Here is a 23,689-nt window from a genome sequence, read left to right as displayed (position 1 = left end):
ATGGGAGAGATGAAGAAGCTGAATCACACAGTAATGAAGGAAAATGCAAAGAAAGCTTGGATTGGTCTACAGAGAGCAGGACCTGGGAGATGGCTGTGGTCTCTGGAAGACAAAACTTTCTACAGAGATCGAGTCACTTACACAAACTGCAGTAGTGGAGAACCAAATAATGCTTGGGGAGTTGAGTACTGTGTGGGATATTATAACAACCCTACCTTATGGAATGATTTCCCATGTGAAATATTGAATCCTTTTGTATGTTATGAAGGTAAGAGATGTTAATACAAAGTAATTATATTTAATTATGTTACAGTAATGAAAATCCAATCTAAAATTATGTCTCTAATTGTCTGTTATTTTTCTTGATTTTTCTTCTCCTTCACTTTTTTGTTAAAGTTCTTTTATTGACATAAGATGCAAAAATCTAATAAAGTCATGAATGAGCTGTTCATTGTGTTAACTGCATGTTTGGTTGTTGTTGTTTTTTTTTTCAGAAAAGAACATCAACACTATTAAATATGTATATATTATTGATAAAAAGAGCTGGTACGGTGCTTAGACCTACTGCAGAGAGAATTACACCGACCTGGTCAGTGCGAGGAACCAAACTGAGAATGACAAGATTTGGAGTGTGGTTAATGTTTTAGCCTATTCAGGTGTTTGGATCGGTCTGTTTTATGACTCCTGGAATTGGTCAGATCTGAGTAACTCCTTATTCAGATACTGGAGATCTGACAAACCCAGTGGAAGTTTGATCTGTGCTGCAGTGTCTGAGTCTGAGCAACGTTACTGGACTGATGTGAACTGCAGAGAAAAACTCCCGTTCATCTGCCATGAGAGTGAGTTAAATGATGTGGATAAAATTTTTTAATTTATTAAAGATTCCTGATGCTGTTTTGAATTATCATGAACTGTATACAATACAATTTGTTTTATAAATACAATCACAAATGGATATCAGAGAGATAATTAAACTTTTTAATAAAATTTGCAGAAAAATATATTTATATTAACAATAATTTCAGAATATTATATCCAGATTTCTTCTTTCCTCTATGCAAATACTTTCGTGGAAATGCAGAAAAATACATATATAGAACAGACACAAGAGGGGAGGGCAAATAGATGGGAGAGGATAGAAGAGGACAGAAATATAATTACAAACAGGATCACTAGGATCACAAATAATAAGGTGGGAAAACAGCTATATATTACTGCAAACATCACAATTAACACCCTGACCATTTACATCCACTTAATCAGAAAAGTACATGAGAAACTTGAAGGGTATGTGTAGCTGATGTTTATTCATATATACACTTGAACATACAGTGTAATTTTGTAAATGTCTTTAAATAGCTTTTATGTTACTTGTAAATATGGTTGGTCTCATTTCAATCAACTTGCTCTTGCTCCCAGGTCAGTGTGTATGTAATGATTGTGTGTTTTGTGTGTGTGGGAGAGAGAGAGAGAGAGAGGGAGAGAGAGAGAGAGAGAGAGAGAGAGAGAGAGAGAGAGAGAGAGAGAGAGAGAGAGAGAGAGAGAGAGAGAGAGAGAGAGAGAGAGAGAGAGAGAGAGAGAGAGAGAGAGAGAACTAGTGATTTTGATCTCAACATGGTAAATAAAAAAAAATGCTATGGTAAAATATCCACTGGAAACCATCTCTTGTCCAAGCAAAAACAGACTGTTCACATACAGCAAGTTTTTAAAAGACGCAATTTCTGTCACTACTTACTCCACTGACAAATTGCAGGATGTGCTAGCTTAGTAGTTAAGGTGTTGGAATACCAATCGGAAGGTTGTGAGTTTGAATCCCATGTCCATTATTCTGCAACTGCTTAACCCTCAATTGCTTAGCTATAAAATGAGGTAAAATGTAAGGGTGTCTGCCAAATGCTTTAAATGAACTGTATTACTGTTATAATTCATTCCTGTACTACTAGATGAACTGCTTTACTATTGGTTAAGTAACAAGGCATTTATTTTAGGTTTTATTTTGCATCCTTTTGGCAGAATATTATATAAAGTGTTGGATCCTGGTTTAAATGTTGACTTCCAATGTTAATGTCATTGTTGTTGAGCCTATTTGGCACTATATTTTAGAATTTGAACATTAACTGAAGCTTGTATAGGATTTTATGCATTGCATATATGACATATAGAAAATTGCATGAATAGGTGTAGCTGTTTCTACTAATGTGGCTGTTGAATGATTAAATGCTTTTTACATCCTTCAAACTACCCATCATGCAAATCTCATTCAGCGTTTAGAGCCTGCAGGTCCAAAGTTGGACACAGACCCCTGTATTTATATATATACAACAATATACCAGATGTAAAAGCTGGAGTCTTGATCTGGGAGGGGAACATAAACTAAGGTCCCTTTTCTTAGAAGCGAGAGCAGTTTCTCTTGGAGAAACATGGTTAGGTGTTTGCCAACAACCGTGGGTAATACACCCTGAAATGGAGGAGGACGGGAGGTGAACTGGATCCTGTAACCTTTTTCTACAGTATCTAGGACCCACTTAGACACTTAGAAACACTTAGAAGTTTCCGTGCTACCAAATTGTCTACAAAAGATGTCAACATCATGCTGATCTCACTTTACTGACCTCCCAAATTCCAGAGACGGCAAAGTAGGAGGTACTGTAGGGGAAGTTGCCCTAGGAATGACGCTCCTAGAAATTGAAGCCCTCGGGCATCAGGATTTCTTTTTTAGCTTACTTGACAGGCCTGGGTCTGGGCACGCTGATAGGCCTCCATAGACTTTGATGGGTGAGCTCGGGCTGCAACACTCCCTCTGAGCAGGAAAGGTCAGAGGGGGGGCTGGGTGTGGCTGGAAGATGGCCCAGGCTGCGACGATGGATAAATTCCGTGAATGCTGTTAATGACAGTACTCACTGCTTCCACGAACAGGTGAAATCGGGCATCCCGGAGAAAGGATCTATCTCTGTCCTTAATCTCTGTTCAATTAAGCCACAGGTGCCTCTTTGCTACAAAAAATACAGACATAGAACCTATGGTGTGGTCCGTCTGCTTCGTGGCACGGAGTGTGAGATCTTTGGTTCGGTGGAGCTCAGATATTGCCTTGAGGTTCAATCCCCACCACAGTTAAGCTCTTTTAGCAGGTCAGCCTGGTAGGCCTGCAAGACCACCATGTTGTGCAGGGGCACATTGGCTTGTGCTGCTTCCATGTAGGCCTTCCACACAATGGCTTAGGTGACTCTACATGGCTTAGAAGGGAGCGCAGGCTTCCTCCATGAGGGCAATGTAGGGGTGAGACACTAGGCATGGCTGCATACCCCTGGCCCTACAATAGTCGAATAATTAGAAGTGCAGGATAGGGATTTCCCAAGACGCTGATATCTTAGCATGGAGGTCCGGGGATAATGGAAGTCAGGAAACAGTTGTTTAGCATGGAACGAGATATCAGGTTTGTTATGAGCTACACTAACTTCTTCTACAGGCCAATTTAAATTCAACTTAACAACAACGCACATTACCACCTCATGGAGCTCCTCAAACACCACTCATTCTCTATGAGCTTCCGGTGCCACTCCACCTCCATTGAAATCCCAGACACCACTCACGTTGTTGACGTCTCCCTGGAATACCATGACCTGGGGGAGGTGTTCAGCAAGGAACAAGCCACCCAAATGCCACCACATAGATCATGGGATTGTACTATCAATCTATTACCGAACACCTCCCTTTCTAAAAGCATAATATTCTTACTGTCTATCTCAGAGACCCAGGCTTGGAAAAAATTACAAAGATGAACCACTGTTGAGAGAGAGTGAAGTGGAAAACCACATTCCACACTACCAGGGGACACGAGTACTTCGTCATACTATGTGGACTTAACAAAATGCCTGCTGTATTTCAAGCCTTTGTTAACAAAATATTCAGTGACCTTCTTAAGTGCATGGTTGTTCACATCTACAACATTCTGACATACTCGAGACCTTGAAGCTCATATTGTCCAAGTGCCCACTGTATTGATCAGGCTGATACATTAGCTCTATGTCAAGGGGAACAATGCCGATATCATCATAGCTCCTTTACTTTTAACGTGTTTCATCACTCTACAGCACCTTATTCCAAAATGAGTTTGCATACCTCGAATGACTCTGTTTCTGTCAGGACCACTTTGTCACAAGGGAATTAGATGATATGCATACAGTTATTGTTGGCGGTATGGTTCTGTTCTTGGCAAGAATCCACGTGCCCATCCATGCGCATGCATGGACAGAGCGGGGAGAGCAGCAACTAGAAAATAGAATAGACCCCCCCTAAGAGAACCGCCAGCATGCATAGCTCAATTACACGTTTTTGGAAAGTAATAAATGAATGGATAGATAGATAATCAAATAATTAGAGAGAGAGAGAAAAATATGTGGAGATTTAAGATGTAAACTGGTACAGCAAACATGGGTTCCGGCATGGTAGAGTCGGGGTTGGAGGAGGGAGTTTAGATCGCGGCAGCAGCGAAGCGCTGAACGGCTCTATGAATGGGAATTTAAATGGTCGGGTAATATGGATGTCGTAAACGGATTGGTGCGCGTCGTGGACAGCTGATTAACAGCTGATGCACGCTTGACGATGTGGCCTGCCAGAAATAATGCGATGCTTGATTTGTGGATCACTTGCATCACTCTCCTGTACAGCTTTACCTTGTGCAAAGTGTGCTGAATTGTTGAACGATGCACAGTGATGCCATCTGCAGCACGTTGATGTTTTAGGTCTTTGGAGGTGGACTGTGGACTGTTTTTGACCGTTCTTACCATCCTTTTCTTTTGCCTCTACAACATGGCCTGTCACCTCTGGCCTTAACAAGAACTGTGCCTGTGCCCATTTCCTCACTATGTTCCTCACAGTGGACACTGAGAGCTTATAGCTCTGCGATAACTTATTGTAGCCTTCCCCTAAACCATAACGTTGAACAATCTTTGTTTTCAGGTCATTTGAGAGTTGTTTTGAGGCCTCCATGTTGCCACTCTTCAGAGGAGAGTCAAAGAGAACAATAATGATGACCACCTTAAATACCTTTTCACATGATAGGATGCACCTGTCTATGAAGTTAAAGGCTTAAGGATCCACTTAACCAATTGTGTTCCAATTAATCAGTGCTAAGTAGTTACAGGTATTCAAATCAACAAAATGGCAAGGGTGCCAAAATTTATGCACCTGTCTAATTTCGTTTTGATGCATATTGCACATTTTCTGTTAATACAATAAATCTCATTTCACTACTGAAATATTACTTTAGTGTCCTTCAGTTAGTTTATAGATCAAAACACCCAAAATATTTATAAATGAAAATCATGGAGATTGTCAGAGGTTCCTAAACTTTTGCATATGACTTTACAATAAGAATTAGAACTAAGTTCACATTCTCGATTCTTTAAATTCAACTCTTTCTGTTCATCTGTCTTTTGTTTATCCAAAGTCATGGAAACTCCTTGCAGCATTTATTCTGTAAATATGTAACATCGCACACGGATATATTCAAATATGTTCCAAATAAAAACACATAACAACAGCATCACAACAACAGTAAAACTATGATGAACAGCAGATACTGATATAACTGTTTCTAAGGGAATATGTAAAGTGATGGGTGGGATTGAAAGAGGAAAGTAATACTGTATAATAAGAGGTCTGTTAGGTTCAGGTGCACAAAGTGAGGTAAAGAACAGAAAAACACTCGTAACACACACTCTGTGTGGATTACATGACATATATGAGGTACGAAAATCTATTTATTCATGTTTTCATCGATATTTAGATATTAATTTTCTAATGTATTATTGTTTCTATAGTAACAGCTCTCACAGGGACATTTATGAAAGACATCTTATCTGTCTGTGTTTGGTAACAGTCATGGTGAAGATTTTATTCTTTATAGATTCTTGCTCATTTTTAAAGAGAGAGAGAGAGAGAGAGAGAGAGAGAGAGAGAGAGAGAGAGAGAGAGAGAGAGAGAGAGAGAGATTGAGAGAGAGAGAGAGAGAGATTGATAGAGAGAGAGATAGAGAGAGAGAGAGAGAGAGAGAGAGAGAGAGAGAGAGAGAGAGAGAGAGAGAGAGAGAGAGAGAGAGAGAAGTTGGTGAATTAATAACTTTACTACAGTAATATAACTGATAACAGAACATAGAAAGAGTCAGATTGTTAATTCATAAGCTGTAATGTTGGAAATGTTTTTTTGACAATTTCTTTACAGATATGGTTCACCTCGTTTCAGTGACTCTGCTCTTCTCAGGTCAGTGTGTATACAATGTACACAATGTGTGTGTGTGTGTGTGTGTGTGTATGTGTGTGTGTGTGTGTGTGTGTGCGTGTGTGTGTGTGTGTGTGTGTGCGTGTGTGTTATTTAAAATAAAAAGACAGACTCTGTGAATGTGGGGCTATAAATGACTTTATTTTGATCTCAATTATTGTATTTAGTTTCAGTTTGAAACAAGTTTGAACATTATTTTTTTCTCTTTGTAATCTGAGGCTATTTTTGTATTAACAAATGAAGCCCTCAATGCTGAAGTATTGTGCAGCTTAAAAGTGGGTGAAAAATCTGCTGATGCACCGGTGGTGAAAGTCCGATACTTCCGTCTTAGCACAAACACAGACATCAGACTATATTTATCTGAAGCCATTTTAAAAGCCATGTCCTGCTTTTACAACACAGTTTTGTGCATGTTCACTATTTGTCATATTTAAATAAAACTCCAAACAGGAACATGACATTAGCTGTGAGCCTAACAAACCTTGTTGTGTTCTGTGAGATCCTGATCATGAGGTCTATTCTCAAGGAAGCTTTCTAACATATATTTAACTTAATATATTTAATATGCACCTGACCTCATGAATATTTCACATAAATCTACAAAAAGCAGACTGTAATCTTTCTAATAACAGCATCACTTAGGGTGATTCCAAGCTGAATGAAACATAAACAGAGACACAAGTGTTTTATTATGAAGTATAAAGAGACATTTGATGATCTGATTACAGACAAAATAAAGAATCGCACTAGAAACATTTAGCCAGTTTTCATGGATTAAATGATCTTGTTAATGTTGAATGTTATATTATAATACATTTTGTCATGCTTTAGTTTCTGTTTCTGATTCCACAAAATAGAAAAATGAGTGAAAAATAATAATAATAAAAAAAAACATATTTAAAAAGCCACTTTTGTTTATTAAGTGTACAATTGTCACATACAGAAGACGACAGAGGCGGAGCTTCGTCTAAGTAACAGTTTATTGAACTTGGGTAGTGAAAATAAGGTGAATGATGGAGAGATAGCACAGGCGACGTTCCCACACACACCCGAGATCACTGGGTACAAGACCACACGGATAACCTTCTCGGAGAGCGAAGCACTTGGATGACTACTGCGCAGAGAGAGAGATAAAGAGTCGGGTTAGTAGACACAGCATGCGAAGGCAGCTAGCGTGTACGAGACCGGACAAAGTGTGTGTGTGTGTGAGAGAGTCTTTTATATGTGGCGGTGATTAGTACTCAGGTGATGCGGATCTGGTTTGTTGAGTGAGGGGAGAACCTGGCGATTCCTTGACAACAATGTTTCATGGTGGAACTTTCACCTGGCATATGTTACCTTGCACATTTAAGAACCTTAAAACCATGAGACTATAATAATGTGAAGGGTTGGTCTGTTATTCCAGGAAAAAAAAATAAAATTAAACTGATTTTTGAAAGTAAGAGGTAACATTTTAAAATCGTATCATAACATCATGCAATAACACATCTCTTTCTTATGATTTTCACAGTAGTATGTGGTATAGGAGCATATATTCCTCATCACTATCACTTTGTGAATGAGAATAAAACCTGGAGTGAAGCTCAGACTTACTGCAGAGAGAAATACACTGATCTGGCAACCATCAGCAACATGGGAGAGATGAAGAAGCTGAATCACACACTGATGAAGGAAAATGCAAAGAAAGCATGGATTGGTCTACAGAGAGCGGGACCTGGGAGATGGCTGTGGTCTCTGGAAGACCAAACTTTCTACAGAGACAGAGTCACTTACACACACTGGCATCCTAATGAACCAAATAATGCTGGGGAAGTTAAATACTGTGTGGGATATGATACCTACAATACATTATGGAATGATGGCAATTGTGAAAAGTTGAAACCTTTTGTATGTTATGAAGGTAAGAGATGTTAATAAAAAGTAACTATATTTAATAATGTTACAATAATGAAAATCTAAATCTAAAATGGAGGACCTAATTGTATTAGTTATTGTTCTTGGTTTTTCTTCTCTTTCACTTTTCTGACCTCTTACGGAAGTCAATGTGACCACTAGAGGATGACCCAGAAACAAGCTTCATTTCATCTTTAAAGCATCAAATCCTCTAAAAACACGAAAAAACCTATTTACCTAGTAAAGTTTATACTCTCAATATTTTTTTAAGCCCACACACAAAGCATAATATGATTCACAGCCTTCATACTATTAGAAAATTTTTTTGGACAAAACTGACCTAGGTGGCGCTAGACCGGTTTTTCCCTTACATTTAGACGCTTCCCGTTCTTCGCTGGGGTAATATATTCCAAAACAAATATTCCAGAAAAATCCACACAGGTCCAAGGAACTGAAATCTGTAAGCCTTTTAATAGAAAACGCTTTGATCGTTCCGAAAACTGGAAACAGTAGTGCGCCATCATCTTGTTTTGCCGCTCTAACTTCTCATTGGGGTTTCAAAAATTCTAAATTTACGTCATATTTATAGCCCAGGACCTAACGAATCAAACAAGCCCTCACTTGAGCCAATCGGTGCTTGTATTGCAGAGATAGACGGCTGGGAAGCCAATGATGTCATGACATCATTTTTGGGAACCCGCCTTTGACTGACAATTACTCCTTCCAATAGCAATGAAATAGGCTGGGACCTATACAGCTCTTTAGCCAATAAACAGACGATTCCAACGATATGCAACATCCGTGTCTTCTCTTCTCTAATCTGCGCAGAAGAATTCTTGCGTAATCCCTGAATTTTGTCACTCTCACAGCTCAGGGTGTCAAGTTACAGGCCTTTTTACACACTAGACATGTAGACAGAGAGTCTCTGCTTGTTTTAGGCCTTTTAAACTGAGCATGCAGTCTTTTAATTCAAAGTTATACAGTAAACAAGTACACAAAAACGCTGGACCAGACGACCATGTCCGTAGAAAAATATTTTTATTGAAGCCATTTTTGGGTCTTTCGACTTGTAATTTTTTTGGTGAAAGCCAAGACATGTGGCTATGACCCTCAGTTGTTATTTGGTCCCTAACATGTTCCAGAAAAATAAGATTATTCAGTTTATCAGGTAAACAATCCAGGTGGAAATGAGAACCTTCCATTCTAGCCTCTGTAACTTTGTGCCAGTAAGGCCTAGAATCAATCTGAAACTAGTTTCTGAATCTCTTCTTTCCAATGAGACCAGGCTCACCCCTGTGTGTCAAAGTATGTGGGAGCTGTACCACTTTTTGTTGGGTAGGTCACGTAGGCGAAAAACCTGCAAAAGGGGGCCAAGACATAAAGGGGTTAAAGTTCTTTTATTAACATAAGAATCAGCAAAAATCTAATAAAGTCATGAATGAGCTGTTCATTGTGTACATTTTTATTTTTATTTGCAGAAAAAAAACAACTAATAAATATGTATATATTAGTGATGAAAAGAGCTGGTATGATGCTCAGACCTACTGCAGAGAGAAATACACCGACCTGGTCAGTGTGAGGAACCAAACTGAGAATGACGAGATCTGGAGTATGGTTAATGTTTCAGTCAGTACAGGTGTTTGGATCGGTCTGTTTAATGACTCCTGGAATTGGTCAGATCAGAGTAACTCCACATTCAGATACTGGAGATCTGACAAACCCAGTGGAAGTTTGATCTGTGCTGCAGTGTCTGAGTCTGAGCAACGTTACTGGACTGATGTGAACTGCACAGAAAAACTCCCGTTCATCTGCCATGAGAGTAAGTTAAATGATGTAGTTGCAATTTTTTTTTTTTACATTACTGTCATGCTGTTTTGTATTATCATGAACTGTATACAATACACTTTGTTTTATTAATCCAATTGCAAATGGATTTGAAAAAGATAATTTGGAGAAAAATATATTTAAAAAAATATTTTCAGAATATTATTTCCAGATTCCTGTTTAAATCTTCGGCTAAATAAAAGATGAAAAAACAATTGGGTTGTAAATGTTCACCTTAGCTTTTATTGAATGTTGCCTCTTTTATCCAGATAAAGTGATCCTGATTAAGAAGAACCTGACCTGGTGGGAAGCTCTGACATACTGCAGGAACCATCATCATGACCTGGTGTCAGTGCGCACCGAGGAGATGCAGCTCTGGGTGAAGGAAGTGACTCAAAACGCCTCCACTGAACACGTGTGGCTCGGCCTGCGTCACGACTGCGCCCAGCGTGTCTGGTTCTGGGTTGTTGGATCAATAATCTGCTATGAGGGCTGGGCACCAGGGAATGGGACCTGGAATGAAGACTGTAGTCATGAGAAGAGAAGCGGAGCAGTGCAGTCTGGAGGAGAGCAGAAGTGGATCGAGCTGCCTGAGAGCCAGACGCTCAACTTCATCTGCTCTACTTATGATGGTTAGTCACAGTGTTTTTGTATGCTTGTGTTTTACTGCGCTTTTTTGATATTGCATTTAAAATTGTTTTTATCGTTTTCATTTGAAGATTTGTTTTATTAAACATGAAGACTGAAGACAAGTTGTGGTCCATCATCTGTGTCCAGCATCAGCTGATCTACAGCAATGTCTCATTTATTCTCTTCTACACATTATTATTATTATTATTATTATTATTATTATTATTATTATTATTATTATTATTATTATTATTATTTCTGATGGTTCTTATTAATAAAGGGGTTTCTGTGTAATGAAGGTGAAATCTATTAACCTGATGTTTTAACTACAGTGTGTTGGTTTGTACATATAATTGTTTTTTGTCTGCTTTGTAAGAATAAAGAACTATATCATATTCAGCTCATTTACACCTATTCAGGAAGTTTAGAACACCAAGCCATGTAAACAGTTATGTTAAAATCATTACTATTCTTTTAATTTATTATTATTATTATTATTATTATTATTATTATTATTATTATTTATCTCACTTATATTTTAGACATCTGAGTCTGTTGTTTCTTTAATATGTAAGTATATGGATCGTAATGACTGCTGCCAGTTTCCTATCAAATAAAAGTACATTTCAAGTTTGTGTTTTAGTGTATCTCTGTGTTTTGTGTTCCACATCACAAACATACATCACAAACATGCAGGGCTAAAAGTTAGGGTAAGGTTTAAATTTGTCATCAAACTAAAACCACTTTCACTAAACAGAAGTGGTTTTCATCTGTCTCTGTCTGTCTTCAATTCTTCTTGCAGTGACTGTTTTTTACAAGTGAGGACTTAACGTTTCAAAAGTAAATGGCCAGAATTGTGAATTTCATCCATTTTAATAAGCCTGCCGAACCACAGGTGTCATTAGACTCCTTTACTGAGGCATGCGTCCAAGTGTTCGGTGTTGTGCCTCAAGTTTAAGTTTTACGCACAGATCAAGTTTTACTTTATTTACTTTATTTATTTATATCGGAAACGTGTCATGCCTGTAAACGCATTGCCGTCGTACTTTATCAGAAAAGACAAACTGGCGCAAGCACGCAGACATCAATATCCGCGAGCGTCTGTGTGTCCCTTTTATAGCACGCAGTCAGATATGAAGTTACTGTTTAGTTCATTAGATCTAATTTATGGCAATACATAAAGTTGTTAAAATAGTTTTTATGTTGCCTTTTCAATAAAAGAGTTCTTCATGGTCTACTTGTATGTTGAATAACTAGATATGGTGGTGAGTGAGAACTATGTGCTAAGTAAAAAGTTGTGATGAGTGAGCATGTGAACACTGACCAGCAAATGTGCCAGACCTCGCGCCGTGTCGCTGCAGTAAATTGCTACTCAAAAATGTTTTACAAGGTTGGCAGGTCTGCATTTATGGTTGTGGTAAATTTTGTGTGTGTAGTGGTGTAGTAAGCAAAAAGAAGAATGCAGGGACATGAAATAACAATAAAATGTGTGCTTTATTATATACAGGTTAGAAATGTAAATGGAAAATTCAAACAAAATATAAAAATATAAACCCAATAGAAAATGAGACAACAAAAACTTTCTGGCTGAGGCTTACCAGTAGGGCAGCTGAACAGTGCGTATCCTAAGACACACTACTCATAAACACAAACACTCACACCACACCCACTCTAAGTGAGGGAGACACAGATATCAATGGCAAAAACACACTGTGAGAAACACCACCACCACAAGGCCAAGACAGCTAGCTTCCCTCACTGGGGCCTTCAGCTCCTGAAATAAAAAAAAAATAAATAAATAAAAACAAAAACACAGTTTAACTCACATTCAACCCAACAACTCGCGTTAGAATAAGTTCACACCATAAAGGGGAACACAATGGAAAATTTACTGGCCACAAGGGTCAGACAGAAACATGTAAATACTAGGTTCGTGCCAAAAAGCTCAAACCTAGACATGCCATGGAGCAGCAAGGGGTTAAAAGAGAAGAACAAAACCAAGAGAAATAAAGCAAACAATACACGTGAAGACAACAGTCTACAAATTAAAGCACATTAAATACAAAAAAACAAGTTAACAAAAGGACAAAAACTTAAAGCTGAAAGGAGCCTTCAACAAAGAAAATTCAAATCAACATTAAACAAAACAAACACGCTGCTGGTGGCAATATAACAACCGGTGAAGTTAAGCAGGCACCGTTAATGGCACCTCTCTCTTAAATGACGGCTCGGACTGACCACACTTCACCTAAGCCACCAGCATGAGCGTGACAAACACAAACAAAACCACAAAGTAATGAATACAAACGGTCACAGTCGTAAAAATAGCAGCAGAACAAACAGTGCAGTCTTAACGTGGTCTAAGGAGCATTCGCCCTGCAGTCCACAGCAATAATGTGCTTACGAACAGATGCACTAAAATAAACAAAAGTTAATAAAATCAATCGTCAAAAACACCACCCCAATAATGCTCAAAAGGACTAGATATACATACCCGGAAGTAGAGCGCGAAGCACACAGGTTCAGTTATTCACAGCTTTATCCGTAATCAACGAACTGCAACAAGAGCACACACAACCTGATCCAGAGCACACACAACCTGGAGTGAAGGACAGCCTGTACCCAACAGCAACGTCGTACCGATCGGGACCATAACCTGGCTATAAACAAATACACCTTAGATAGTGCACAGACGCTAGCAGCAACGTTAGCCATACAGCTGGATACATACCTCCCACAAGCTGCGCGCGCACACCCACACACAATAGTTGTATGATGCGTACCCAGGTGACAAACTACGCCTTAAATACACCCGGAGCAGCAGCCAATAGGCTGTCACACCTGTCATTCACGTGAAAACCACGTTTAATAGGGCAGTACCTAGACTGCCCTATTACAATCTACCCCTAGATCTTGCATCGTCGCCCCGACGATGGACACAACCCCACAATGGCCAGGGAATGACTTAGTGCCAGGGCCTGAAAAGGGCAGAAACAGCATTAGATGCCGGAGCTACCATGGAAATACCCCCCCTCCCTGCTTCCACTGCCCAAAGGAGGTGGTGTCAATTGGAATGATGACCCGCATTAGCTCGCCTCGTCCGCCACAAGGCAACCCCACTATTACCAGGCTGATCTACCGGTGAGGGTTCCCTTACTGACTATAAATCTGGAGACCCCACACCAGGTAGTCCAGGAACCGCTGGAGTTGTAGAGTCAAGATTTTCAGTTAGGCATCGAGGAACAAGGGCAGGTGGAGGCACTGGGTCCCTTAGTATTAGCCCACCAACACCCTGTGGAGATTCAGGTACCAAAACCCACAGATCAACCTCCTCAAATGGGGAGCCCTCCGATGATGGTACCTTGACTACAAGAGGATCATCTGCAGGAATAACAGCAGGTGACTCTCTTCATATACGGGTCTTCAACAAAGAGCAGTGAACCCATTTTACCTTACTCAAATCATCTACTGGCGCAATGGTGTACACTGACCCTCCTGCCAGAGGTGCTCTCACTACCTGATACACCACTAGGCTCCACAGGTCATTGGCGCCCTCTCACGCCATAATCGTGGAGATAAACCAACTGACCCTCCCCCAATGGTGTATCACGTACCTGCAGGTCATGCTGCTTCCTGCGATGCTTGGCTGTCAAATTCAAATGTTCTGGTCCCCCTCAAAAGCCTCCTGTAACCTGGCTTGGTGCTCCAACACCCACTCATTCACACCACCAGACAACATCTCCTGGCTTCTACCCAACAGAAAATCTATAGGGAGCCTTGGCTCTTGCCCAAACATCAGAAAATAAGCTGACTCACCGGTCGCTTGATGGGGGGTAGTATTATAGCAGAAGAGTACCTGTGGGAGAGCAGAGACCCAATCTGCCTTTCGAGAGAGCGGTAGAGTGCACAGGAGATTATGCAGCGTCCTGTTAAGACGTTCACACTGCCCATTACCTGCTGGATGGTATGGGGTAGTGCGGGACTTCTCAATCCGATAGAGACTACAGAGCTGTTGTATTAAAGAGGACTCAAAGCTGCGGCCCTGATCAGAATGAATGCGTCCAGGGACACCAAACTTATAGAACCACTCCACCACCAACGTGCGAGCCACTGTCTCAGGACACTGATCCCGAGTAGGGACCGCCAGGTTGTATTTTGTAAAGACATCGGTCATTATCAAAACATTTTCCAATCCTGAGCGAGATGGTTCCAGCAGAGTAAAATCAATGGCCAAGATCTCATTTGGCCTAGAGGCCAACAGATGACCCATGAAACTGCGAGCTACCGGCTGTGTATCCTTAGCGACATGACATCTTTCGCACTCCCGACACCACTGAGCTACATCGGATGTTAGTCCTGGCCAATAGTAACGCTGTCGTACTAGCTCGGTGGTCCGTTCGACCCCTTGATGCCCATATCCCTGGTGCACTTGAGTCAAAACTTCCTTACGCAAGACAGCTGGTAGAACTACCTGGAGAATCTCTTCACCACCATTAGAACGAAACACACTGAAATGCAGCACCCCTTCCTTATCCAGCAACCGATCCCATTGCCGCAGTAAGACTAGGGCGGCTTTGGACAGCTGGTGTCGCTCTTCAAAACTGGGGAGTGTTCCTAGTCTCCAGAACACCAAAATCTCCCCAATCACCGGATCTGCCTCCTGCAATGCCTTCATCTCACCCACCAGATAGGCTGTCGCACCTGTCATTCAGGTTAAAACTGTGTTTAATAGGGCGGTACCTAGACTGCCCTACTACAAGAGCACACGTGGTTGTTGGAGATCTTTGTTTCGCCTGCGGCGGCTCGGATGCTCGTATCTCAAAAATTTGCTAGTATATCAGGACAAAAATTTGGTCGAATCACAGCTCGTATCTCAAAAAAAAATACTTGTGTTGGGTGGGTCGTCTTTGAGGGGGAGGAATAATTGCTGTACCTTTTTGAGGGTGGCTTGTTCACTGTGTGCTGTTTGTGTACCTTCCACATGTGTGAGTTGTGTGGCTTGACACTGTGCTGTAGCTGGGTCATGTGTTATCTCGTCTTGCTCTGGAAAGGCCTCGTCATTTCAAGTATATGTTGTGTGCTGTCAATTTGATTTCATGTTTAGTGACTGAAGATTTGACATTTTCTTTAGAGAATTGTAATCCTGCACAACTGTACAAATAAAGATTTATTGTGTTATTCTCGTGCCCTCGTCTCTTGCTCATCATTAGGTAACGAACCTGTGTCCTTTTGGGACTGTTCCCCTCATAAGGGGGGGCATAGTCAAATGTTGTGCCCCTAGGGGCCTTTTGTGGCATTTTATAATTCTTTATATATAGCATTGTTAGACTCGTTCCCCTACCACTCTGCTACACTACGATCCCACAATTCCATCTGGTGACATACAGGAATAGAACCTAAGCAATCAAGAAAATACAGTAAAAAAGAATATGGGGACATACAGCCATGTTTGACATCACAAGCCATTACTTTACATTGATTGTACTTTACATGTCCAAAGTTTGTGGAGCTCAGATTGTACTTTATAGCCATCAAAGAACACAAGTTTTTAGTCTGTTTGTCTGTAAACACAAACAGCTTGCACAAACAAAGCTATCCTTTATTTAAATTAATTCCAAATAAGAAACACAAATCATTCTTTCCTCTATGCAAATAGTTTCATGGAAATGCAGAACAATACATATATAGAACAGACACAAGAGGGGAGGGCAAATAGATGGGAGAGGATAGAAAGGACAGAAATATAATTACAAACAGGATCACAAGGATCACAAATAATAAGGTGAGTAAACAGCTATATATTACTGCAAACATCACAATTAACACCCTGACCATTTACATCCACTTAATCAGAAAAGTACATGAGAAACTTGACGGGTATGTATAGTGTGGGTTTCTGTGTGGAGAGAGAGAGAGAGAGAGAGAGAGAGAGAGAGAGAGAGAGAGAGAGAGAGAGAGAGAGAGAGAGAGAGAGAGAACTAGTGATTTTGATCTCAACATGGTAAATAAACAAAATGCTATAGTAAAATATCCACTGGAAACCATCTCCTGTCCAAGCAAAAACAGACTGTTCACATACAGCAAGTTTTTAAAAGACGCAATTGCTGTCACTACTTCACTGACAAATTGCAGGATGTGCTAGCTTAATTGTTAAGGTGTTGGACTACCAATCGGAAGGTTGTGAGTTTGAATCCCATGTCCATTATTCTGCAACTGCTGGGCCCTTAACCCTCAATTGCTTAGCTATAAAATGAGGTAAAATGTAAGGGTGTCTGCCAAATGCTTTAAATGAACTGTATTACTGTTATAATTCATTCCTGTACTACTAGATGAACTGCTTTACTATTGGTAAAGTAACATGGCATTTCTTTAAAAGGTTCTATTTTTCTTCCTTTTGGCAGAATATTATATAATGAGTTGGATCCTGGTTTAAATGACTTCCAATGTTAATGTCATTGTTGTTGAGCCTATTTGGCACTATATTTTAGAATTTGAACATTAACTGAAGCTTGTATGGGATTTTATGCATTGCATATATGACATATAGAAAATTGCATGAATAGGTGTAGCTGTTTCTACTAAGGTGGCTGTTGAATGATTAAATGCTTTTTACATCCTTCAAACTACTCATCATGCAAATCTCATTCAGCGTTTAGAGCCTGCAGGTCCAAAGTTGGACACAGACCCCTGTATTTATATATAAACAACAATATACCAGATGTAACAGCTTGAGTCTTGATCTGGGAGGGGAATATAAACTAAGGTCCCTTTCCTTAGAAGCGAGAGCAGTTTCTCTTGGGGAAATGTGGTTAGGTGTTTGCCAACAACCGTGGGCAACACACCCTGAAATGGAGGAGGACGGGAGGTGAACTGGATCCTGTAACCTTTTTCTACAGTATCTAGGACCCACTGAGACACACCTAGAAGAAGCTTCCATGCTACCAAATTGTCTACAAAATATGTCAATATCCTGCTGATCTCCCTGATACCCTGCACGTGCTGATCCAGGAGATAGATTGAGCAAGAAAAGAGAGTAAGGGTAGACCTTAGGAGGTGAAGATGGCCCAGGCTGCTCAGTGTGGCGACGGATAAATTCCCTGAATGCTGACGACAGTACTCACTGCTTCCCCGAACAGGCGACATCGAGCATTGAGGAGAAAGGATCTTTCTCTGTCCTTAATCTCTGTTCAATTAAGCCTCTTTGTGACAAAAAATTCAGCCATAGAACTTATGGTGTGGGCCGTCTGCTTCGTGGCATGGAGTGCGAGATCTTTGGCTCGGTGGAGGTGTGATATTGCCTTGAGGGTCAATCCCCACCACAGTTAAGCTCTTTTAGCAGATCAGCCTGCAAGACCACCATGTTGTGCAGTGTCATATGGGCTTGTCCTGCTCCCATGTAGGCCTTCCACACAATGGCTTAGGTGACTCTACAATGCATAGAAGGGAACGCAGGTTTCCTCCATGCAGGCGATGTAGGGGAGAGACACTAGGCATGGCCTCATACCCCTGGCCCTACAAAGGAGTTGCCTGAGTTCAGTGAAAATAGCCTGAAATCATAATGAGATATTAAACTTCATAATTTTGAATAGATTTCTTTAGGATTTTAGGCCTTTTTGTGCTTCTGTACCAGGAAAACCAGAATTCGTATCACTTACCAAAGTAAAAGTACCTTAAGTCAGACCATGATGAACAACTTACCTGTGTTTTTGTGCATGTAGGTTAAAAGCTGAAGAATGATTAGCATTTAGAATTTAATTGTCTAAAAAAATAAGGTAATGAAGCAAAACAGAATTTTGGGTTGTTCAAGCCAATATAATGAGAATTAGAACTAAGTTCACATTCTCCATCCTTTAAATTCAACTCTTTCTGTTCACCTTTTTGTTTATCCAAATTCAGGGAAAAACCCGGCAACATTTATTCTGTAACTATGAACACAGATATATCTGTCATTCAAATATGTTCCATAAACAATATCACATAACAGCGTCACTACAACAGCAAAACTCTGATGAACAGCAGATACTGAGATTACATCTGTATCAAATGGATTATGTAAAGTGATGGGTGGGATTGAAAGAGGACAGTAATACTGTATAATAAGAGGTTTGTTAGGTTCAGGTGCACAAAGTGAGGTGAAGAACAGAAGAACACATGAGGTACAGATATCTATTTATTCATGTTTTTAATTGTTTTATGTATGTGTGTGTGTGTGTGTGTGTGTGTGTGTGTGTGTGTGTGTGTGTGTGTGTGTGTGTGTGTGTGTGTGTGTGTGTGTTTGTGTATATGTGTATATGTGTGTGTGTGTGTGTGTGTGTGTGTGTGTGTGTGTGTGTGTGTGTGTGTGTGTGTGTGTGTGTGTGAAAGAGAGAGAGAGAGAGAGAGAGAGAGAGAGAGAGAGAGAGAGAGAGAGGCTGGTGAATTAATGACTTTACTACAGTAATATAACTGATAACAGAACATAGAAAGCGTCAGATTGTTAATTCATAAGCTGTAATGTTGGAAAGGTTTTTCTGACAATTTCTTTACAGATATGGTTCACCTCGTTTCAGTGACTATGCTCTACTCAGGTTAGTGTGTACGCAATGTACACAATGTGTGTGTGTGTGTGTGTGTGTGTGTGTGTGTGTGTGTGTGTGTGTGTGTGTGTGTGTGTGTGTGTGTGTGTATGTGTGTTATTTAAAAGAAAAAGACATACTCTGTGAATGTGGGGCTATAAATGACTTTATTTTGATGCCAATTCTTGTATTTACTCTTTAGTTTCAGTTTGAAACAAGTTTGAACATTATTTTTTTCTCTTTGTAATCTGAGGCTATTTTTGTATCAACAAATGAAGCCCTCAATGCTGAAGTATTGTGCAGCTTAAAAGTGGGTGAAAAATCTTCTGATGTGGTGAAAGTCCGATACTTCCGTTTTAGCACAAACACAGGCATCAGACTATATTTATCTGAAGCCATTTTAAAAGCCATGCCCTGCTTTTACAACACAGTTTTGTGCATGGTCACTATTTGTCATATTTAAATAAAACTCCAAACAGGAACATGACATTAGCTGTGAGCTTAACATACCTTGTTGTGTTCTGTGAGATCCTAATCATGAGGTCTATTCTCAAGGAAGCTTTCTAACATATATTTAACTTAATATACTTAATATGCATCTGACCTGGCTTACTAAACACTCACACCTGACTCTCGTTACACACTCATCACCCTACCATTATATATTCATGAAACATAAACAGAAACACAAGTGTTTTATTATGTGTAAGAGACATTTGATGATCTGATTACAGACAAAATAAAGAATCGCACAAGAAACATTTAGCCAGTTTTCATGGATTAAATGATCATGTTGAATTCAACATGAATTCATTTCTAGCTGCTTAGCTAATGTCATATTATAATAAATTTTGTCATGCTTTATTTTCTGTTGATGACCAGGTGCAAATAAATAATAATAATAAAAAAATATTTTTTTAAAGTAAGAGATAACATTTTAAAATCGTATCATAGCATCATGCAATAACACATCTCTTTCTTATGTTTTTCACAGTAGTATGTGGTACAGGAGCATATATTCCTCATCACTATCACTTTGTGAATGAGAATAAAACCTGGAGTGAAGCTCAGACTTACTGCAGACTGAATTACACTGATCTGGCAACCATCAGCAACATGGGAGAGGTGGAGAAACTGAATCAGACACTGATGAACAGAAATGCAAAGAAAGCTTGGATTGGTCTACAGAGAGCAGGACCTGGGAGATGGCTGTGGTCTCTGGAAGACCAAACTTTCTACAGAGACGGAGTCACTTACACAAAGTGGGCCAGTGGACAGCCAGATAATGGTGGGGGAGTTGAATACTGTGTGACATGTAATAAATACGATACATTATGGCATGATTACCCATGTGAAATGTTGTTTCCTTTTGTATGTTATGAAGGTAAGATATGTTAATAAAAAGTAAATATATTTAATAATGTTACAGTAATACAGTTATTGATTTTTGTTCTTAGTCACTTTTTTGTTAAACTTCTTTTACTGACATAAGATGCAAAAAAACTAATGAAGTCATGAATGAGCTATTAATTGTGTAATCATTATTTATTTATTTATTTACTTGTTTGTTTGTTTATTTATTTATTTATTTTCAGAAAACAACACAAACACTAATAAATATATATTTATTAATAATAATATGAGCTGGTACGATGCTCAGTCCTACTGCAGAGAGAATTACACCGACCTGGTCAGTGTGAGGAACCAAACTGAGAATGACAAGATCAGGAGTGTGGTTAATGTCTCACACAGTCCAGTTGTTTGGATCGGTCTGTTTTATGACTCCTGGTATTGGTCAGATCAGAGTAACTCCTTATTCAGATACTGGAGATCTGACAAACCCAGTGGAAGTTTGATCTTTGCTGCAGTGTCTGAGTCTGAGCAACGTTACTGGACTGATGTGAACTGCACAGAAAAACTCCTGTTCATCTGCCATGAGAGTGAGTTAAATGATGTGGTTTCAATTTTTTAATTTATTAAAGATTCCTGATGCTGTTTTGTATTATCATGAACTGTATACAATACACTTTGTTTTATAAATACAATCACAAATGGATATGAGAGAGATAATTAAACTTTTTAATAAAATTTGCAGAACAAAATATTCATATTAACAATATTTTCAGGATATTATATCCAGATTCCTGTTTAAATCTTCGGCTAAATAAAAGATGAAAATATATTGGGTTGTAAATGTTCGCTTTAGCTTTTATTGAATGTTGCCTCTTTTATCCAGATAAAGTGATCCTGATTAAGAAGAACCTGACCTGGTGGGAAGCTCTGACATACTGCAGGAACCATCATCATGACCTGGTGTCAGTGTGCACCGAGGAGATGCAGCTCTGGGTGAAGGAAGTGACTCAAAACGCCTCCACTGAACACGTGTGGCTCGGCCTGCGTCACGACTGCGCCCAGCGTGTCTGGTTCTGGGTTGTTGGATCAATAATCTGCTATGAGGGCTGGGCACCAGGGAATGGGACCTGGAATGAAGACTGTAGTCATGAGAAGAGAAGCGGAGCAGTGCAGTCTGGAGGAGAGCAGAAGTGGATCGAGCTGCCTGAGAGCCAGAAGCTCAACTTCATCTGCTCTACCTATGATGGTTAGTCACAGTGTTTTTGTATGCTTGTGTTTTACTGCACTTTTTTGATATCGCATTTAAAATTGTTTTTTTTGGTTTTTGTTTAAAGATTTGTTTTATTAAACATGAAGACTGAAGACAAGTTGTGGTCCATCATCTGTGTCCAGCATCAGCTGATCTACAGTAATGTCTCATTTATTCTCTTCTACACATTATTATTATTATTATTATTATTATTATTATTATTATTATTATTATTATTATTATTATTATTATTACTGATGGTTTTTATTAATAATGGGGTTTCTGCGCAATGTAGGTGAAATCTATTAACCCGATGTTTAAACTACAGTGTGTTGGTTTGCACATATAATTGTTTTTTGTCTGCTTTCTAAGAATAAAGAACTATATCATATTCAGCTCATTTACACCTATGCAGGAAGTTTAGAACACCAAGCCATGTAAACATGTTAAAATCATCATTATTCTTTTTTATGTTTTTGTTTTTATATATATGTATATATATATATATATATATATATATATATATATAAATATATATATATATATATATATATATATATATATATATACATATCAGTTCTTTGTTCTTTGAGTGTGTTATCATGGTGTCTGCATAATGAAATGTTGATGGTTTCTATACCTGGGATTTCTGAGCACTTGTTTCTTTAATGTGTAAGGATATGGGTGATAATAACTGCTGCCAGTTTCCTATCAAATAAAAGTACATTTCAAGTTTGTGTTTTAGTGTATCTCTGTGTTTTGTGTTCCACATCACAAACATACATCACAAACATACAGGGTTAAAAGTTAGGGTAAGGTTTAAATTTGTCATCAAACTAAAACCACTTTCACTAAACAGAATTGTAGATTTAGTGAAGAAGAATAACCCTATTGTTACAGCAATACCTGCGTTTCTTCTCCAGCCAACCAGAGGAAACCTTGTGCTATTGTTTAATGCAATGTAATATTAGTGTTTTCCATGCATTACCTTGCTTTTCCAATGCTTGTCTTGCTGTATTTTGCCCTCGTTCAATTTGTTCATTTTATTGTGTTTGGATTTGTTTGTCAGATTTGTTTGTCAGATTTGTTTGTCAGATTTGTTTGCCACGCAGATTTTGCTCTCTGCTTTTCGGAATTTCTTGCCTGTTTTTTGACTCTCCCTTTGCCTACTGTTTTGGAATGTTTGCCTTCTCATTAAATCTCTGCATACAGATTCAGCATCTGCTGTTCCCGGCCCATCATTACATCCATGCACAACTCTGGTTCAGTCAACAGCACAGTGTAAAGTGTTACAACTGCAGCTACTTTGACAAAGTACCAACAGCACAAAAGAAGTACAATAAATATAGAAATGTCCAGATGTGGAGTATAATTATTACGACCTTTTAAAAGTTGTCTAGGGTAAGGAGTAACATTTATGGTTGTGGTAAATTTTGTGGGTGTAGTAAGCAAAAAGAAGAATGCGAGGACATAAAATATTAACCACGAAATGTGTGATTTATTATATACAAGTGAGAAAGGAGATAAATGGACAACTCAAACAAAATATAAAAATATAAACCCAACCAATACTAACTGTTTTAAACCTCTAACCTAACTAAGGAAAATAAACAAGAAAAGAAAGCCTTCATCGCCGAGCGCCGAATACTTCCCTACTCTAAGCTATTAAACAGAAACATACAGGCGGTGGCGTACACCTCTTTCCTAATGTATTTAACGTCGAGTTACCTACGTGTGGTACAATGGAAGTAGCACGACATCTTACCTGTCCCACTTCATCTGGTATAACAAAATAAACAAAAGGAGTTAAAGCTCCTAAGACTCAGAGAGGAACCATGACGCCAATATTAACCTAAGACCCGAGCTTTGGTTTGGCCTTGCATTTTAGTTGCAGTGATGTCCACGT

At 39.1% G+C, this 23,689-nt stretch overlaps 2 protein-coding genes and 2 long non-coding RNA genes across 4 annotated transcripts; 3 read left to right on the top strand and 1 right to left on the bottom strand.

Annotated features, from left to right (window-relative positions):
- LOC113648901 (lithostathine-2-like) lies at positions 1 to 10,648 on the top strand. Its single transcript, XM_047803659.1, has 3 exons — positions 1 to 30; positions 560 to 839; positions 10,266 to 10,648. Exons 1-3 carry the CDS (start codon positions 1 to 3, stop codon positions 10,631 to 10,633), a joined length of 678 nt encoding a protein of 225 aa, XP_047659615.1. The 3' UTR covers positions 10,634 to 10,648.
- LOC125139419 lies at positions 7,242 to 8,649 on the bottom strand. Its single transcript, XR_007138473.1, has 2 exons — positions 8,513 to 8,649; positions 7,242 to 7,393 (listed from the first exon to the last, which is right to left on the bottom strand). It is a non-coding gene; the product is annotated as an uncharacterized LOC125139419 (long non-coding RNA).
- A 7,837-nt stretch (positions 10,649 to 18,485) lies between the features above and the next one.
- LOC125139418 lies at positions 18,486 to 20,469 on the top strand. Its single transcript, XR_007138472.1, has 2 exons — positions 18,486 to 18,782; positions 20,176 to 20,469. It is a non-coding gene; the product is annotated as an uncharacterized LOC125139418 (long non-coding RNA).
- An 875-nt stretch (positions 20,470 to 21,344) lies between these two features.
- On the top strand, positions 21,345 to 22,225 carry LOC125139416 (lithostathine-1-alpha-like). Its single transcript, XM_047803410.1, has 2 exons — positions 21,345 to 21,780; positions 21,869 to 22,225. Exons 1-2 carry the CDS (start codon positions 21,375 to 21,377, stop codon positions 21,880 to 21,882), a joined length of 420 nt encoding a protein of 139 aa, XP_047659366.1. The 5' UTR covers positions 21,345 to 21,374; the 3' UTR covers positions 21,883 to 22,225.
- The last annotated feature ends 1,464 nt before the right edge of the window (positions 22,226 to 23,689 follow it).

This window comes from Tachysurus fulvidraco, chromosome 18 (assembly GCF_022655615.1).
Source record: "Tachysurus fulvidraco isolate hzauxx_2018 chromosome 18, HZAU_PFXX_2.0, whole genome shotgun sequence".
Classification (NCBI taxonomy): Eukaryota; Metazoa; Chordata; class Actinopteri; order Siluriformes; family Bagridae; genus Tachysurus; species Tachysurus fulvidraco.
The sequence above is the reverse complement of the archived record's forward strand: the minus strand, read 5'-3'. Positions and strand labels throughout refer to the sequence as shown.

Coding starts and splice junctions, on each gene's coding strand:
- LOC125139416 (XM_047803410.1), top strand. CDS start 21,375: ATGTTCGCTTTAGCTTTTATTGAATGTTGCCTCTTTTATCCAGATAAA.
- LOC113648901 (XM_047803659.1), top strand. CDS start 1: ATGGGAGAGATGAAGAAGCTGAATCACACA. Junction 31..559: donor TGAAGAAGCTGAATCACACA/GTAATGAAGGAA, acceptor TACGGTGCTTAG/ACCTACTGCAGAGAGAATTA. Junction 840..10,265: donor CCCGTTCATCTGCCATGAGA/GTGAGTTAAATG, acceptor TCTTTTATCCAG/ATAAAGTGATCCTGATTAAG.